Here is a 20028-nt window from a genome sequence, read left to right as displayed (position 1 = left end):
TTTAAAAACTAAAAATAATAAATTTAATACATGTATTAAATACTTTAAATATACATATCTTAATAATTGTACATACGTTTAACTCTGGTTAAATCAAATCACCATACGTGGTAAACCTTAAATAAATTATTTTAAAAAAAAAAGAATTAGAATTAGACCGTTGTATATGCTGCTGGAGAAAGAGGGAAGAACATAGAATCCTAATCATTTTCATCTAATTTTGTCTTCTTCTCTTTTTTATAGTCACAGAAAAAATTCGTTTTCATCTTCTTCCCTCTCCTTCACTCTCAGGATATACCTTCTTTTTCCTCTTTCTAATCTTCGAAAGTCATCGATCTGGTTGATGTAACTTAGAACAATCCATCATTCTTCAATTCAAAATCGTCAATTTTGTTGTTGGAACCAGAACAATCGATCTTCTTTTTACCGTTCTTCCATTCAAAGTCACCCAGATACTGTCACGCTCTCAGTATTTGCAAATTGTTACAAGTAAGTCACTCTTTGTTCTCTTTTTTTTCTCTTGATTCATTCTTTACATTGATTAAAATTGGTACAAGTGTGTTTATTCTTTGTTACTGTTTATCATTTACATCATCTATTTTGAAGCCTATTATCTTTGATTTTTTTTCCATCTTTTTCTCCTTCAGTAGTAATACTATTTTATTAATTTAAAATTATCAAAACAAAGAGTACTTCAAAGAGTACTAGAAAAAAATTAATAGTAACAATTCTTAATAATCGTACAACATAGATAAATGTTATAGCTCATATAAAATGTTGGGTATTGATGATTATAATCTCCTGTTTATGATTTATTAGTTTATACTTGATTACATAGATGTGATGTTCATTTTGAGCAGCTGAACAAATCAATAAAGATTGGTACACAAATTTACCAGAAACAAAGCAGTTAATTTGAAGCATTTTGTAATATTTACTTGTATAAATTTTGCTTTGAACATACGGGTTTAAATTAGTTATGTAATAGTGATCATTGTTGAGTTAAAATTATTGTAGATGTGATCTTTTGTAATTACTTGTGATACAAAATTATATCTTTGAGGTTTTTTGATTTTTATTTAATGATAGTTTCATGACATGCAGGTAATGAAGAAGTTATAAATTTGATTTGTTAAAAATTAGTCACTCCTTCAATTAGTTGTATAAGAAAAGAATGCATTGTTTTGCAATGTTTGAAAAGCCAACTGCTGTTGAAATTCTCTTTGTAAATAATGTAATTAGGGATTACTTTGCTATATGTATTTAAAGCGATATATACACTAAAAATTTGTAAACATACCCTTATTTGTTGTTGATTTTTATATAGTCTTTAATTAATAAAAATTTCTTTGAATGATAAAAACTGTTGACACATTCTATAAAAAAATCTGTCATAACAAAATTCATTCTTACAAAGAAAGAAAATTTAATATTTCAAAATATAAATATATATTGTTGTTATAGATTTTAATTTATATATAGAAAGATTCTATAACAATAGATAACTACCACCAAAAAAGTCGCATTACAAAGTACTAGCACAAAAAATGACATATTTATATCATTTATAGTTAGTATAATTCCGACAATGCCATTCGCTATACAATGTGAAGAATATAATTTTGTCAATGTTAAATTGGCAAACTAATATTACATATAAATATTGCACACAATGAGGATGAAAATTATATATTTCTTTTGGTGCAAAAGATTTCAATTTATTTATATAATATAAGCATTTGGAGCACTTATATTATCTTATACATGCAAGTGTGATAAATATTGATAATTATTGAAATGTTTATTAAAGAAATTTATTATAAGTTACACGTGGCTTACCGAAAAGACTGTGGGCATATATCAATGTCTTAAAACTCTGGAAATAGTCTTTTTCTCATCATTTAGCATATGAGCATATACGTCCAGTATTTAAATGCATATTAGACATGGTTAGATAATGATAATAATCATGAGATTGGATTGGTATCCAAAATTAAATCAACTAAAATAACTTACATTTTGATCAATCCAACCCTCTGGAATTAAGTTAAAAAAAATCTCTAGTTGCATCAAATTTGCATCCTTTTGCTAATATCTCTTGCCTACAATTGATTAAATATAAAAATAATAATCTATCATTGTTCTTCTAATACAATCGTAAGATGACAAAGTATAAAGATAATATTTTTTTTCAAAATAAGTTACCTCCCAAACTCATTATCTTTATTTGTTCCAAATATGTAGGTTGCAACCATGATTTCAGTGTCATCTAATTCCATGGTAGTTGGCGGTGCAAATAATGGTAGCCACTATTAAGAAAGCTTGAATTTTGATACTAAGCGATGCCATTTATCTTCAAACTCATCCGGAAAAAAATTTTCGTACATAAGGTGCTTCAATCCATGAAGAAACTCAGAATTTTTGATAGCTTCACATGCATTGCGATGTAAATGCCACACATAAAGTCGGTGCGTTGCATTTGACATCACCTCTCTAATTGCTCCTCTCATTGCAAGATCACTATCTGTCACCACTGCTATTAGATGTTTATTACCTGTTATTTTAAGAAAAATCTTCAAAACTAATACATATGTCTCATGCTTCTCATATGCTAGCAAGCCACAACCAAATATGCATGTCTGACCGTGATGGTTAGTTCCTGAGAAGACACCAATGGCTTGTTATATATATTTATTCTTCTAGTATGTTATGTCAAATGCTAGTACATCACTAAAATATTGAAAATCAATTATGCTAGCCCTGTCAGCCCATACTAAATTTTCAAGTTTATTATCTTTCAGAATAAATTTTTCTTGCAACAATGGATCCTCATCGGCCTTAGAAATCAAGTAATTCAATGCTGCATATGCATCACCATCTTTCACTTTAGCATGCTTTGATTTGTCGAAATGATTATACAAATCCTTCTTTGTAAAACCAATTTTTTCAGGTTCTCCCTTTTGCTTTAACATGAACCTCATTATATGACAAATTCTCACACCATAATCATGCAGACTGTTGGCTTGTGCTTTGTCAGCCTCTGTCATTACACGATATGTGGGGACAAATTGTATATATTTAGCTAGGACACTATAACATTTTTAAGCTATTGCAACATATGCTATAAACAACACTTAAAAAATGTTGTTTATAATAGTCAAAAACAACACTTAAAATTTATTGCAAAAAAATAAGGCTATTACAACTCTTTATTAATAAGTATTCTCTTTGATCAATTTAAAGAACATATAAGAAAACGTTGCTTTAGTGAATTAAAAAAACAACATTTATAATATTCATATATTACACTTTATAAGAGTTGCCTTTAAAGATATATAATAAACTTGTGGTGGTAAGCGTTGCTTAAATATTTTTCATCATATTTTAATTCCCTCCAAATATTTTAATAGAATTTACTTTTCCTCCTAAACCAAAAACAAGAAAGGAAACAGAGCAATAATTAATTCATCACCTTCCTTACTAACATGTCAAGTACACTTAGAAACACAACTCAATTCATACCATTTTAGAATCAAAATCCTCACCGCAACCCTAGCTCAATTTCCCCAATTTCACGATATTGACTCGCATTATGCGTTCCTCTCTCTCGCCGTCGTGGTGTTCTTCACTGCTCTGCTCACGTCGTGTTATGCTTGCATCGCATTCTACTATGCTCGTGTCATGTGCTTCTTCTCGCATCGTGTTCTGCTCTGCTCCGCCATGTTCGATCTTCAGCTCGTGTCATTCTGAAACACTCACTTTGCTCTGCCGTGGTGTTGTTCACATCTTTCTCTCAAATTTCTCAGGTATGACAAAAATTTCTCTCAAATTTTACTTACTAGTGGTTAATTTGGTTGAATTGTTGAAATAACAAAACTACTCCAACCACTTTGAATTTTGATTGATGTGAGATTTACTCTTTTCTCTTCGCATTTCTTGTCACTGCTCGCGATTTACTCTTCTCTATTCGATTTCCTTGTCATTGCCTGTGTTCCTCATTGCTGGCGTCGCTGTTGGTGTCTCTGTCGTGTTCGTCGCTGCTCGCCTCGCCTCGCCGTTGGGTTCGTCCCTCCTCGCGTCACTATCTATTCATTGCCTACTGCTTAATTAATTCTGGTCTTGTAAAATCGCTACAATGTTTCATTGTTATGATATATTTATCTGTTGCTGCTTTAATCACTGAATGATGGCAATTTTAGGGATTGAAATTTAATTATTGTTGGTGGAATCTCAATTTGGGAATTTAACAGTGGATTCATTGTTATTGTAGATGTTGGAGTTGGCTGGGAATTTCTTCAGTTCAATTGAGTTAGCGCTAAGTTTTTCGCCATGCTTCCAATTACGTTCACTTCTTTTTTTCTGCTTCTCTCTTTGCAAATTAGGTTTGCTTTCATAGCTACAATATTTGGGAAATTCTTGGAAGCTTTGTCTTGGCTACAGCTACCTCAAGTGCTTAAACATTTGATGGTTTTTGAGTGCAATAGCTATTTCAATGGTTTTATCTTGTAAAGTTGTAAACAATGGTTTGGCTGCTTGATGGATTTTGTGTGCAATAGCTATTTCAATGAAAAACTTGTTTTACTACTTTAACTTATAAAAAATAATTTAACTTCAACCTGAAGGCTGCTTAATGTGATCATTGATCAGTTTGAAATTTACATATATGCTGTTGTTTAGTATTTTGTAATCTATATATTATTTGATTAGCTGAGTAGTTGTAGGGTCGAGTCTTGTTCTGTTTCCTTTTTTAGCTAAATTGTGTCTCCCATTTAAATATAAGGTATTGGTACAAATCAGAATGTTTCGTGCCTGCATTTGTTTTTTACTCTTCCTGAGATTGCACATGCATAGATAGATACTCCTTTAATTTAAGCCATTAGTAATTGTAATTATTTAATTTAAAACATTAATTAGTGGGCATGTGATTCATCTACTATTAAATAATATGTATGGACAGATTGGGGCGAGAAGTAAGCCATGTATGTTAATGGAAATTAACCTAAAAATGGTTCATAAAGCTAAGCTACACATTGCACATGTGCCTCCACAACTTTGATGAACTATACACAATACAGACGTCCATTGCATAACTTTGTATTTATGTTCGTTATATATCATATGTGTGTTTGTGCCTTATTGATTTAGTTTAAGGGGGGAAGTCCATTTGAATTAAGTGTAATTAAAAAACCTGGGTACCTTATCACTGCATTGTAATCTCCCCATTTAGTTAGAGGTCAGTATTTGTTTAGATATAAAAGCACATGCATTTCTATGTTTAAATTTTCATATAGAAATCAGTGTTTTTGTCTTCGCTAGTTGCTACTTAGTAATAAATTTCATTGTTTTTCATGATATCTCCAAGTACTAGTCATTTCAATTAATTGCATGTCCTTTTGACATTAGAATTTTACTACATGCAGATCTATAATTTGGACAGCACAGGCTTTGCAATTCTCTTGCAGTTTCATTTAAGCTCTATGATTTGGACAGCACAGGCTTTATAGAATGCCAAGAGGTAGCTATTCTTTTTATTTGATGCTTCAGGATGTAAGTAACTTATTTTTTTTGGAGGAAGAGATGGATATATTCAGCAAAGTTCAGGAGAGTTTCTTGCCAAGTTCTTCAACTCTCAGTATACTTGAATTCATGTTAGTGATCAAAACATAAATGTGGAGCCAATTGAATTGTTGCAATTGTGAAAAATGTGATGCTTTAGTGATTTTTTATTTGAATTTTGGCAGATTGTTGATATTAGCAAAACCCTATCGTTGTTCATAGAGCTTCAAACCTTAGGTGAAAGCTTCTATGATTTGGTTTAATGGAGGTTCCAATTTACAGGAATACCAATGATTTAGAATTGGAAATGATGGGAACTTACAAGGAGTAGGCCTCTTCATAATTTTTTAAATTTATTAGGAATATGCCCCATTACTTAATTGCTGCTAGTGGCTTTACTAAATTATATTATTTAAGTAAAATCACCAAAATTAATTAATTCATTCATTAATTATAAGATAATTTTGATGATAATTGTGATAGGTGCTATTAGATTGATTCTTTGGACACTTTGGCTATACTCGGTGACCATGACCGCTTTGCCGCTTCCGTTGAATGGATTGGTAAAAATATTCGCTTTGATATTGTGAGTGAATGGCTAAGCAGCTGAATTTTAAGTTTCTGTACTCAATTTGGAGTTAAGGATGAATTTAATTACTTTTTGGTCTGTTACAGAACAAAACTGTTTCTTTGTTTGAGACGACAATCAGAGTTCTTGGAGGATTGCTTTCGGCTCATCTTATAGCCAATGATTATGCTACGGTATCTGTTATATACATTATTATATACCTGCATTTTTTGTATTTTGATAATAGTCTAGTGATTCTAACATTTGAGCACATGTGAAAATGAAGTTATCCATTAATCATTATGTTTCAATTGGACATAGTTGAAAAACTGTTGATTCAAATGTGTTGGTTTACAGGGATGTGATGATTGGTGCCGTTCCAAGCTACGAGGAGCCGTATATTCAAGTTCCAAGGGTCTTAAGTATGGACTAAAAACTTTATAAAGGTACTTGATTTGATACAAGGAAACAAGACTATGGTTTTGTACTCTGCATTTCTTGGTTCTTTTTATTGGAAAATGATCTAGCTCTTAATCTATATGACATTCATTTTTGTCATCATGAGTTTGTGTCCTGTCATTTGTCTCATTCTTATAAAATAATCATCTGTGTCCTTCATTCACAGCTGGTGATCACCACTTTAGTTCTCAGAAGGCAAGAGTTATAGCAATTGATGCTAAAACTACCCAAGACACTAAACTATGTTTGTTTTGGAGCATTTGATTGTTTTCGATAAGTTGAAGGTTTTGTTTTCAATTTTCTAATCTCCAAAAAGAAAGAAACATTCTAGATATGTCCTATGTGCCAATATATACTACTGACTATGAATATGAATAGTTGATACTACGTCCAATGCATTAATCCATGCCTCGGCTCAGGGAATCTTAATAGGGACCTTAGCAAACCATTTATTGATAAGTGAGTATTTGATCCAGCCCGTATATATATATTTTTATATGTTATGTATTATTGTGAATAGTTTAGAATTATTTTTCTATTTAATTATGTTTTTGAGGTACTGAATTATATTTGAAATTTTATTGATTAGTTCAATTTAATTTATTTATACGCATGAGTGTCAATTTGTCATGCTTTTGATTGTTTCTTAATGTTCTTCAAATTTATGTGCAGTTCATTGAAGGTGGAGCAGAGGCTGAAATAAACTCATAGTGAAGTTGACTCGGTGAAAGACCTGAATGAATCAATCCTTCTTCAGATATATAAAAAGGATAATTTTGACATAATAGATGGTGAAAAGTAGATATGTGTGAACTTCTCAGTATGTTAACTATATTTTAGAAATTAAATTTAAATAATGAATACATCTAATATTTAGTATAGAAACAGTCGAGCAGCTTGCCTGTGTTTTTTCTGCTCATCTGAGTTGTTCATTTCTGTGTTTTTCAATATTGATATAAGATTGTTGCTTTATTCGTACAAAGTGACACCATGCTTTGGTTAAATAACCAGGATGAAGAACATGAAAACAAAGGAAAAGGATGAGAGCTGTGAAGCTGTTAAAAGCGATGCATCTGAAAGGGAAGATGCAACTGACGAGGTAATGGTTAGCTTCTGGTTCTTTTTTCTTCTGCAAAAAAACCTTGAATATACCGAGTTATTATGAAGTTTAAATTTGTAATATATCTCTTTGTTAGTTAGCTCCATATTTATATAGAAGTTAGTTTAGTCAGTGGCAAAAATAGAAGATTGAGATCTCTCTTTGCACATAGCAGAATCTTAAAGCTTCTTTTCTGTTTTCTATTCTTTCCTCACACATCAAATCTGTTTTAATTTAGTAATTTATGTATTTGGTATTTAGTGATTTTGTGTCTTGCATGAGTCAAATCTGAGGCAAGCTATTTATTACTTTTATATCTATGTATTTAATATCATAAAAAAATTCTATTATTATAATTTTTTAGTTTTAATAATAAGTTACTTATTTTTTGTTGTTTATTATTTGCAGATTTAGCATATGGGACAAGTCAAGCATGGATATAAAATATGCAAGTAGATTGACATCTTTTTTACAAATATTAATTACTATTTTGTTATGTATTGTTAGATAAAAATTTTATTATTTTGTCAAGAATTATTGATGAACACGTATTTGAAATACTAATTGAACCTTTTAATATCTATTTTAATTTTTACTTTATTATTAGTTATTTTGTCTCTTTTATAAATTTTTTCTGTTGTGCACAAATTTATTTATTAATTAAAATCATTACATATGTATGAACAAAAATTTTATTGTAAATTTTATTTTTTTGTATTTTTATTACAAAAGTAACTTTTATTTTTGCTCAAAAGACAACTCTTCTATTAGTTGCACATTTTGAATATTAGACAACACTTATATAGTTGCATATCCAAAAGAAAAAGCAACACTTGTATAGGTTGCATATCCCAAAAAAAATACAACACTTGTAAAGATTGCATATTCAAAACTAATAGGCAACACTTCAAAGGATTGCAAATTCAAACTTATAAGCAACGCGTAAAAGGGTTGTATTTTATTACAAATAAGCAACACTTTTTAGTAGTCGACAAAATATAACAGAAAATACAACACTGCAAAGTGTTGTCTCAAACACACATTTGAAGTGTTGTTGTTTTTCAACCAAAGACAACACTGACCAAGTGTTGCCCTCAAAAGCAACCTTTTGAAGCCAAAAAGTGTTGCCTTGATCTAAGGCAACGGCCGCATATGCAACGCCGTCCAAAAACGCTACCTTAGGTCCAAAAGTGTTGCCATAGATAAAAAGCAACCTTTTATCAGCTTTTAGACAACACTTTTTAAATGTTGTCTCAACTTAAAAATGTTGTAGTGGGATAAGGTCATGATTGTGAGTCTCTTCAAATGCAGTGATTTTTTACTTCCTCAATTTCATATCTTAGTGAAATCTAATTCTGGCTTGACATATTACACGTGCTATCGGCCTATGGTATCTTTTTCTATTCTCCATCTCTAGATACTTTTTTCTCAGTGTACCCTCTCTATTACAAACTATTTGTCTCATGTTAAGGTTGCCGTTGAAACCATAACCCTTTTCATCATACCTTGCAACAAAACTATGTACCTTGGCATAATTTTTGTAGAATTGAACGCACTGCTCTACACTATCATGCTCAATACCCCAAATGTCATCCTTGGTCAACTCAATTAACTTCTTCTTAACTTCACCATATATATCTCCACGATCAACCATTTTCATAGCTTCATCTATTGTACTCTTTTTTTGAGATATATTTATATCATTTTCTTCACTTGAACCACTATACTCAAAACTCAAATCATCAAATTCGATAGAATTCTTTGTTGAATTTTTGTGAACGCTACCCATACTTGTGCTGTAAGTCTATTATTAACAAAAAATATATAAAAAAATGTATGAGCACAATACTATTCAATTGCATGTAAGGAAATTTGGATAGTAAAAAAAATATTATCACAATAAATAATAATATACAATTAGTCAATGTAATAAAAAAATTATTAACTAATAGTAAACAAATGTAGATATACATAAGAAAAATTTGAATAACACACTTATGTATTAATTAATTTTAAGTTGTGTTATAAGTTCATGACGATAGTTTTAAGCAATATTTAGTTTTCAAAGTTATAAAACAGCAGCTTAGATTTTTCAAAACTTTCCATTAAAAACTATATTGCTCAATATTAGTTTAGTACACGAGCCAGTTCTTATTTATACATAACTTCTAGTTAGTACCTAAAAAAATAATAAGACCTCTTATTTCATACAGCATCTCACAATAACTAATCTGAACTAGTATATTTAGATTTGATAATATATGTTTTTAGGGTAATTATAATCTAAAGAGCTATATATCATGAAATATGTTAGCTAGTTCTTCTATTTTTAATTAATTTGTATAATATTAAAAATGAACTAATTTTATTTTGTACCTATAAAATCAAGTATAAACTAAGAATTCATAAACAAGCGCTTATAATCATCAATTATTGAAATTATATATGAGCTATAACCTATGTATGTTGTAGGATTATTAACAAATAATTACAAAAGATCACATTTACAATAATTTTAACTCAACAATGACCACTATTACATAACTAATTTGAACCCATATATTCAAAGAAAATTTTATACAAGTAAATATTACAAAATGCTTCAAATTAATTGCTCTGTTTCTAGTAAATTTGTGTACCAATTTTTATTGATTTGTTCAACTGCTCAAAATGAACATCACATCTATATAATCAAGTATAAACTAATAAATTATAAATAAGAGATTATAATCATCAATACCCAACCTTTTATATGAGCTATAACCTGTATCTATGTTGTACAATTATTAAGAATTGTTACTATTACTTTTTTTTCTAGTACTCTTTGTTTTAGTAATTGTAAATTAATGAAATAGTATTGCTACTGAATAAAATTGAAATAGTATTGCTACGGTAAAAAGAAGATCGATTGTTCTGGGTTCCAACAATAAAATTGACGACTTTGAAATGAAGAACGATGTATTGTTCTCGGTTACATCAACCAGATCGATAACTTTCGAAGATTAGAAGGAGGAAAAAGAAGGTATATCCTGAGAGTGAAGGAGAGGAAAGAAGACGAAAACAAATTTTTTCTGTGAATATAGAAAAGAGAAGAAGACGAAATTAGATGAAAAAGATTAGACTTCTATGTTCTTCCCTCTTTCTCTAGCAGCATATGCAACGGCCCAATTATAATTCTTTTTTTTTTTTTTCTTTTAAATAATTTATTTAAGATTTACCACGTATGGTGATTTGATTTAACCAAAGTTAAACGTATGTACAGTGTATTAAGATATGTATATATAAAGTATTTAATACATGTATTAAATTTATTATTTTTAATTTTTAAAAATTAAAAATTCATTTACTGATTGAAATTAATGAATACACTTGTCACCAATTAATTGGAATATATAAGAAGGGTATGTAATACCCTCAAATTAGTTGGGTATCGACAAAAATCACCGTTTATAAAAATACTTACAACAAAATAGTTCTAAAATAATCGTTGCAAATGTAATGTGTTCAATAACAATTTTCAAACTTTATAAAAGGCTTATAATAGTTCTAAAAATGATTTCATGTGGTATTGACAACTAAATAGGTATATACATATATCGTTTAGTCACCAAAAAATATACATATACCGTTTATATAAGAAAATAATTTATAAAATGACAATATATTTATTAATTAAGTTAACTTAATTAAAATATTTAGACTATGTTATATGTACATTAAAATTAGTCTTTAAAGTTAGTTACTAGTATAAAATACATATTAAAATTTAAATACACATTAAAAATAAATTAAACCATATATATTTATACACAAATGCATTAGTGACTGATTTTGGTGTATCAATAACATTTTTTATTTTAAATTTATATAATTCGTTGTACCATAAACCAAACTCAAAATTTTCACTTGTATAACAATTTAATAAGAAACTGTGTCAAAAGTTAACAGTGAAGAGTAAGGGTGTTCAGATCTAAACTGGTCCAAAAAAATCATAAAATTGGACCGATTCAAACCAAAAATCAAAACAAACCACTCAATTTTGGATATTTTTTGAGTTTTGGATCGATTTTATTGTGGTTCAGTTCAGTTTGCGATTCTACTCTGCACAATCGAACCAAATCGAACCGCATATAATAATAATAATAATAATAATAATAATAATAATAATAATAATAATAATAATAATAATAATAATACCCTTACTCAGTTACTCTACTCCCTTACCTTTTCCCACAGCGCTGCACACACTTCATTCCCCTTCTCCCAAACATACACAAACCCTAATCTAAAGAACCCTTCGATCTCTTCACTCTTCACTCTCACTCAATCTCACCATATTGTTATTTTATGAGTGTTTTGCAGTCAAAACTCCATATTCTGGGTAGGATATCAGTTGTTAGGGATTGTTGGAACTTGTTCATGAATGAAAAACATAAGTTAAATAGTGTCTTTAAAAATTCAAATCAAAGTGTGTGTTTGACCACTAATTGTTGAACTTCTGTACACAATCTAAATTATCTTTGCCTCACTGTACATTTTATTGATCAAGATTGAAAGATGCAAAAGAGAATTCTTAACTTTTGTCTTATCAAGAATCATAAAGATGAAACAATTGGTAGGAAGATAAAAAAAATATCTTTTAATTTGGAAAATAAGTAAAGTCTTTAGCATCATAATTGATAATGCTAGTTCAAATGATGTTATCATTTGTTATTTAAAAGGTAGAATGGAGGATTGGAATTCACATCCTTTGAAGGTTGTAGAAGGCTTAGAGAAGGGGGATTGAATCTATGACCTTCTTTTGCTTTAATAAAATAACCCTTTTAAAACAAACTTGCAATCTGAATCTGTTTGAACTCAGCAGCAAAAAATTTATGAGACAATTTTATTTTGTCTCATGAATATCAGAAAACAGAACAGAGCAGGGAAGAGAGAAGCTGACACCATCATGTATCCTGGTTCGGTTGCCATGTGCAACGAATCCTACGTCCAGTTTCCACCACAATAGTGGTAAAATTTTTACTATAGTTAAAGTATTATGTACACTAATTTCACAGGATTGACACAATCCTTTCATACTCAAGTTCTAACCTAACTTGACTTAGGTATACTAATACCTAACTCTTCACTCTTAGTGCTAACCCAACTAAGAAAGGGATACCTCACAGGTACAAGATACAAGATACCGACTCAACCTAAAGAAATCTGAAATAACTCTAGACTTTTCACTCATGTGTATCTCTCTATCTCTTTCTACTCTTAGGCTCTTTCAATGACTCACTCATTCAGCCTTTTACCTCAATAAATTACAGAAAGATAAACATTGAAAAGTAAATTAATATCTGTAAAACATGAAGGAGATTGATACTTCAACAGCCTCTTTGCTATATGATAAACCAGATTTGCTTGCCTCTAATTTAGTTCCTCATTCTGGCGGAATGCTCCTTTGACTAGGAAGCATTGTCCAGATTCATGAACTTTTTCAAAGAACTCTTCTCAGAACATAAAGCTCAAAACACTGGTTATCTCTCCTTGGCTTATGAATGATTAGAAATCTTCTTTTGTATCTCCTTGCATGTTGCTGAGTTGCTCCATCCTAGGTCAATCCTTGAACTGTGTGCTTTACCAACTCACCTTTTTCACTGTCTTCCATTTTTCCTCAAACTAGGAACTTTGGTTCTGACCTCCTTTGTTGACCGAAAGCCACAGGACAGCAGAAATAAATATTTTTAATGGTAAACCCAGATCTTAGCCATTGAAACACTACTTGGTCTCCAAGACACACTTAATCGTAGATGCACAGCAATGTAGAACATAGATCATCTTCTCCATGTGTCCCAATTCGTATTGGCAGAGAGTTAGGGAAGAGGAGAATAAAGCAATATGCATGCAAGAGAAAATCTATTACCTTTGACCTCTGCCTTAGCTTGATTTGGTTTGATTTGGTTTATTAGACCTCAACCTTTCTTGTTTAACCTTCTCTTTCTTTCTTCTTATGTGAATAGCTTAGGAACTAAGCTCTCTCTCACTTCTCTTATTTCTGACCAAGAGGAAAAAAGGTGAACGTTGCTTTTGGTGAAAGCAAATTAGAGGAATCAGCTTTGAGTGATATTAAATCGGGCTTGGGTTGGGTTCTTTTCAAGTTCAGCCCATTTGCTTTCTATTCATCACCTTTGGGCTTCTATTATTTTTGTGGCACACTAGAATAGATTCAGCTTGATTCGTATTGGGCTGCTGTTATATATTAATTTTGGCCTGCATCACTCAACCAAAAGAATCAAAACTAATTGGGTAGTTAGCCCAATAATCTAATATTTGTCATCATCAATAATATTATTTAATTTCTTATATCAACAATCTCCCCCTTGATGACAAACATAATTAAACATTAATCAAAAGAAATTGAATTTTAATAAAGTTAAGAAACTTCCATGTGAATGATGTTACTTGCTTTTGTGTTGCTCCCCTTTTCCTTTTCAAGAGTAGCTCCCCCTAGATTTATGCTCTCCTTTTTGTTCCTGTTTACATTATACTTATAGAGAGCACAATAAAGAGCTACACATAATTCAACTTGACTAAGAGAGTTTAAACAACTAGCAACACAAATCCAGCCCTGTATTCAACATGTCATGTCATCACTTTTAACAAAAAAGACCATTTTAGAAATTGATCATGCTTTAACCAAAACAGAGCATTAAGACTAACATCAACATAACATAAAAGCAAGTTCCAAATCTTATGCCAAAAACTCACAGCAGTAGCAAGATTTGCAAATCAAATTCTCATGCAAAAAGAATAATAGTAGCAGTAAAAAATCACAGCAAATATGCACAGCACAGCTACTAAAAATTCACAACATGCTACTACTCCCCCTTTTGTCATCAACGGTGGAAAGTAGGCAAGATCAAATAAAATTCGCACCTTAAAACCTGCAAGAAAGTCTTAATGCACGGTCTAAAAACACCAAATTAGTTTAAAGTAAATGCAGTAGTAGTTAAAGTATTACAGTAACCCGAAATAACGGAAAGAAGTTCAAAAGTGACAAAAGAAATAGTTTTCATGAGACAAAAGTGAGCAGACAACAGCAGCATCATAAGACAAATCTAGGCATCTGAACTAGTTCCCTCTGAATTAGCTTCCTTCTCAGCATCAGTGGCATGATCTTCATCTTGTTGAAGATTGTCAATGAACTTCATGAAGATAACCACTCTATCTCTTGATTTTCGGAGGAAATTCTCATGCTTGCTTGCTAGCTTTCTTTGTTCCTTACTCATGGCAATCATATGATTGGATTGCAAGACAAACTCTTGGACTACATCTCGAACAACATTAAATAGAGCATATTTTTGTCCTATGGAGATGGAAGTGCCTTCAGTAGAAGGAGGAGGAGAATCCTCAGGAATGAACTCATCATCTTCATCATCTAGAACCACCCTCTCAAAGCGAGTAGGTCCTTTATGCTGTTTCACTGAACCACTCCCTTTTAGATATGAATGTCTATTTTCATAATCCTCATTAGACAAGTCAACACCAAAATGCTCAAAAATACAAGTTAAAAATATGCTATAAGGAATGGCTTTATCTTTCTCACTTCTAACAGAGTCAAACATGTATCTAACCATCAAATAAGAAAAAGAAATTTCTGTTTTAGTGAGTAGGGCATACAAAACAAGAGTGACAGTATAAGATACCCTTTGATATAAACCACTCTTAGGAAGTATCATGTGATTAACAATACGGTGAAACTGAGTACGTTCATAACCCAGGGCTTTATGAGTAGGAGTGATGCCATCAATTAGAGAAACATGTTCACAGATATGAGGCAAAGCATCATTGAAAGAGATACCAACTTCTTCATCACACTTAACAGAAGCATAAGCACAAGCTCCAACATCATTATATTTCAATGAATTACTGATTGTTTTATTATTTAAAACAATGTCTCGGCCATTGACATAAGAATGCACACTTCCCTCATGATATGTCATGTTAGCATAAAACTCTTTGACCAAAAGTGGGTAAACAGGATTTTTGATGTAAAAGAGATGATTCTAGTCCAGAAATTCTAAATTTTTAACAAAAGGAAAACCTTTCTTTTTCAAATTTGGTAAATCAGCAAGAAAAGAGGGACACAGGGTACAGTACTTAATAACTCCTTCATAAAAGTCATTATTCATGGCAGACTTAAATCTATAAGGGTTATAGTTGGAGTGAGATGTCATGAAATGGGATTTATGTGCAAAGGGATCAATATCTGGTTCTCTAACTAATTAAGAGGGAGTCAAGGTTTTCCTCTCTGAGAACGCAAGGGAACAGACATTATCTTAGGTTGAGTGGGCTCAGAGGAAGGTTCGGTTGCAGCTGGGCATTTCCCTTTCGATGAACTCGGCTTCGACGAACCAGGTTTAGATGGAGGTTCCTTCGGTGGTGGCGTCTGCTTGGCTGAAGGAGGAAACCTTGATGGGTTTTTAGTGCGAGTCATGGGATCAGACCGAGGAGGTGAGGTAGGAGGAGAGGGAGAAGGAGTGAAGGTTCGGTCTTGAGAGCGAGTGGAAGGTTTTTGCTTTGCAGGAAGCTTGAAGATTTTTCCACGAGGAGGCTTTTGAGATATGGTTTTCTTCCTCATTTGGTTGGTTTCAGATTTTTGAAGGAAGATAAGCAGTAAAGGTAGTGGGGAGAAACCGAAGGGTTGGAGGAGTTATGGAGGGAGAAGAAGAAGTATTGGTAACCGTACCCAAAAGAAATTTTCTTAAACCATGCAACTGCATCACCTTTGATTTGACTTGAAGGGACTTGACATCATAAAGATAAAGATTTTATTTTATTTAAAATCAGAAAGGAAATTAAATTTTAAAATTTGAAACCTTTGGGCTTAAAGACAAAAAGAAAAAAACTAAAACAAATAAGCCAACAAAAAATCATATAGCATTCATATTGGGCCCAGAGATGGTTGGGTTTAAAGAAACATGTTGGACTACTAATGATCTTATTTTTGAGGTTGGCCCAAATGACTTTGCATTTGCAATAAGGCCTGAGATCACTGTTTAGAGAGAGGGTTCTTCATTTGCCCAGAATTTTCTCATACCTGTTTATAAGATAAAAACTCCAACAAACACCTCAGCAATTTTCAAACAATGAATCATGGTTTAAAATCCCTAGACTAGTCCTAAGCATGCAAAATCTGTCCTCAGCTAGCGGTTTAGTGAAAATATCAGATAATTGCTCCTCTGATTTAACAAATTGAATGCTAATATCCCTTTTTGAACATGTTCTCTTATTGAGTGAAATTTCACTTCAATATGTTTAGTCATAGAGTGCAAAACTGAATTTTTAGAAATATTAATGGCACTCATATTATCACACAACAAGAAAATATTTTCAGCATTTAATTCATAATCAGCAAGCTATGTTTTTAACCACATGAGCTGAGAACAACATGAAGACGTAGCTATATACTCAGCTTCTACAGTGGATAAAGCCACTGTTGGCTGCTTCTTACTTGACCAAACATTCAAGGACTTTCCAAGGAAGCAACATGAGCCTGATGTGCTCCTTCTATTAACTTTATCACCGACAAAATCTGCATCACAATAACCAACTGCAGAAAAATCATCAATCTTAGGATACCAAAGATCAAAATTAGATGTGCCATGAACATATCTAATGATTCTCTTAACTGCAGAAAGATGAGACTCTTTTGGTTTAGATTGGAATCTTGAACACATTCCAACACTTTGCACAATATCAGGTCTAGAGGAAGTTAAGTACATAAGAGAGCCATTCATTCCTCTATACATAGTCTCGTCTACATCTTTCTCAGTTTCTCCCTTGTCTAATTTTGAGTTAGGGTGCATGGGAATTCCCAAAGGTTTGGCATTTTCCATACCAAATTTCTTAACTAGTTCCTTGGCATACTTCTCTTGATGAATGAAAATACCATTTTCAGTTTGTTTAATTTGTAGCCCAAGAAAAAAATTAAGTTCATCCATCATACTCATGTCAAACTCACTTGTCATGAGTTTTTCAAATTCAATACAAAGGGATTCATTGGCTGATCCAAAAATAATGTCATCAACATATATTTGGACTAGAATGAAAGAATCATTAGAATTCTTGATAAATAGAGTTATGTCTGTGGTGTCTCTTTGAAAACCATTTTTCAAAAGGAAAGTGCTAAGTTTCTCATACCAAGCTCTAGGAGCTTGTCTCAAACCATAGAGAACTTTTGATAATTTGAAAACATGGTTGAAAAATTCTTTATTTTCAAAACCTGGTGGCTGCTCCACATACACTTCCCTATCTATCACACCATTTAAGAATGCATATCTCACATCTATTTGATATAATTTAAAACCACAAAAGACAGCATAAGCTAAGAGAAGTCTCATGGCTTCCATTCGGGCAACAGAGGCAAAGGATTCATCAAATTCTATTCCTTTTTCTTGGTCATATCCTTGTGCCACCAGCCTTGCTTTGTTTCTTGCAATGCTACCATCCTCTCCTAGCTTGTTCCGAAATATCCACTTGGTGTCGGTCACTTTCTTTCCATTTGGCCTTGGAACCAATTTCCAAACTTAGTTCTTCTCAAACTCAAGAAGCTCATCCTCCATTGCCTTTACCCAAGAAGGGTCATCAAGGGCTTCCTTGACATTCTGAGGTTCCATTTGAGAAAGAAGAACAACATTCGACTCTTCACTTGCCTTTCTAGTTGAACACCGAGTTTTAACACCATGAGAGACGTCCCCAATGACAAATTCCTTAGGATAATTCTTCAAGAATCTCTATTCACGAGGTCTGGTGTACTTTGAGGCAGATTCAGTCACCAAGGGATTTAGGGAGCTGCTGGTTTCAGGATTTCCTTCAAATTCATGAGATAAAATGAAATTGTCTCTTGATTGATTTTCAGCAGCTGCAATTTCTGGTTCAGCTTGTCCAGAATTTTCATTTTCATGATTTTGTCCAGTCTCATCATCCTTTTGAGCTTGATTCCCTGCATCATAATCTTCCAAAACACTTTGCACTAAGTTAGTATCACAAAATGTAACATGTCTGGACTCCTCAATTATCCTAGCATCTTGATGATAAACTCTATATGTTTTACTAGTTGTGAAATATCCTACAAATTAAATAAACACTGATACGTCTTTGGATCAAATTTTCCTAAATTATCTTTGTTATTAAGAACAAAACATTTGCATCCAAAGATGTGCAAGTAATCCAAGTTTGGTGGGTAACCTTTCCAAAGTTCATAAAGAGTTTTCTTCAAAAATTTCCTTCAAAAATTTCCTTATGATGATTCTATTCAAAATGTGGCAAGCTATGTTAACCGCTTCAACCCAAAGGAATTTTGGAACATTGCTCTCACAAAACATAGCTCTTGTCATTTCTTGAATGCTTCTATTTCTTCTTTCCACAACACCATTTTGTTGTGGTGTCCTTGTACAAGAGAAGTTGTGAGATATTCCAAATTCCTCACAAAAGGATTCAAATAAATGATTTTCAAATTTGGTTTCATGATCACTTCTTATAGAAGAGATCCTTAATTCCTTTTCATTTTGAATTTTCTTGCAAAAGATTTCAAAGGCCGAAAAGGTTTCATTTTTGTGTGCAAGAAATAAAACCCAACCAAACCTAGAATAGTCATCCACAATCACTAAACTATAATGTTTACCACCTAGGATTTGAGTTCTTGCTGTACCAAATAAATCAATATGTAGCAATTTAAGTGACCTTTTAGTAGAGATGTCTTCCTTTGATTTAAATGAACTTTTTGTTTGTTTTTCCATTTGGCAAGCATCACAAGTGATGTCTTTGTCAAACTTTATCACAGGAATACCTCTTACTAAACCCTTCTTGACAAGTTTGTTTATTTGAAACATACTTGCATGACCCAATCTCTTGTGTCATAGCCACTTTTCAGATTCTTTAGAATGAAAAGAAGCTACATTTTGATCCTTTAGTTCATCAAGGGTAAGTCCATACACATTATTACAACGCTTAGCAACAAAAAGCACTTCATTGGTCTTTTCATTCACCACACAGCATTCAAGTCTTTTGAAAATCACTAAATATCCTAGATCACAAAGTTGACTTATACTCAAAAGATTGTGCCTCAAGCCATTTACCAAAAAGACATCATCAATAAAAGTAGAGTGTTTATTATCCACTTTTCCTACAACAACTATTTTACTTTTTTCGTCATCTCCAAAGGTCACAAAACTTCCATCATACTTGTTTAGTTTGATGAAGAAAGTTGACCTTTCAATCATGTGCCTTGAGCATCCACCATCCAAGTACCACATATCCCTTTTGTTCTTGGATGCTAGGCAAATTCGCATGAAAAACT

General features: G+C 31.9%; 1 protein-coding gene and 1 long non-coding RNA gene across 12 annotated transcripts; one reads left to right on the top strand and one right to left on the bottom strand.

Moving 5' to 3' along the window:
• Window positions 1-3499: 3499 nt before the first annotated feature.
• LOC110272758 (uncharacterized) lies at window positions 3500-8282 on the top strand. Of its 11 annotated transcripts, none has more exons than XR_008010386.1 (10): window positions 3500-3806; window positions 4200-4382; window positions 5421-5515; window positions 6040-6142; window positions 6232-6318; window positions 6482-6570; window positions 6962-7042; window positions 7256-7403; window positions 7595-7682; window positions 8091-8282. It is a non-coding gene; the product is annotated as an uncharacterized LOC110272758 (long non-coding RNA). The 11 variants fall into 11 exon arrangements; XR_008010383.1 differs by having other exon boundaries at window positions 6750-7042; XR_008010388.1 differs by lacking the exon at window positions 6962-7042 and adding an exon at window positions 5742-5883 and having other exon boundaries at window positions 6040-6119.
• A 7681-nt stretch (window positions 8283-15963) lies between these two features.
• On the bottom strand, window positions 15964-16308 carry LOC107494554 (extensin-like). Its single transcript, XM_016115601.1, has one exon. It carries the CDS (start codon window positions 16306-16308, stop codon window positions 15964-15966), a length of 345 nt encoding a protein of 114 aa, XP_015971087.1.
• Window positions 16309-20028: the final 3720 nt, after the last annotated feature.

The sequence above is a fragment of the Arachis duranensis genome, chromosome 6 (assembly GCF_000817695.3).
Source record: "Arachis duranensis cultivar V14167 chromosome 6, aradu.V14167.gnm2.J7QH, whole genome shotgun sequence".
Lineage (NCBI taxonomy): Eukaryota > Viridiplantae > Streptophyta > Magnoliopsida > Fabales > Fabaceae > Arachis > Arachis duranensis.
This window is presented reverse-complemented; position numbering and strand designations above follow the sequence as displayed.

What these genes read in the sequence shown, in the direction of transcription:
- LOC107494554 (XM_016115601.1), bottom strand. Translation starts at nt 16,308, where the DNA reads ATGAGGAAGAAAACCATATCTCAAAAGCCTCCTCGTGGAAAAATCTTC.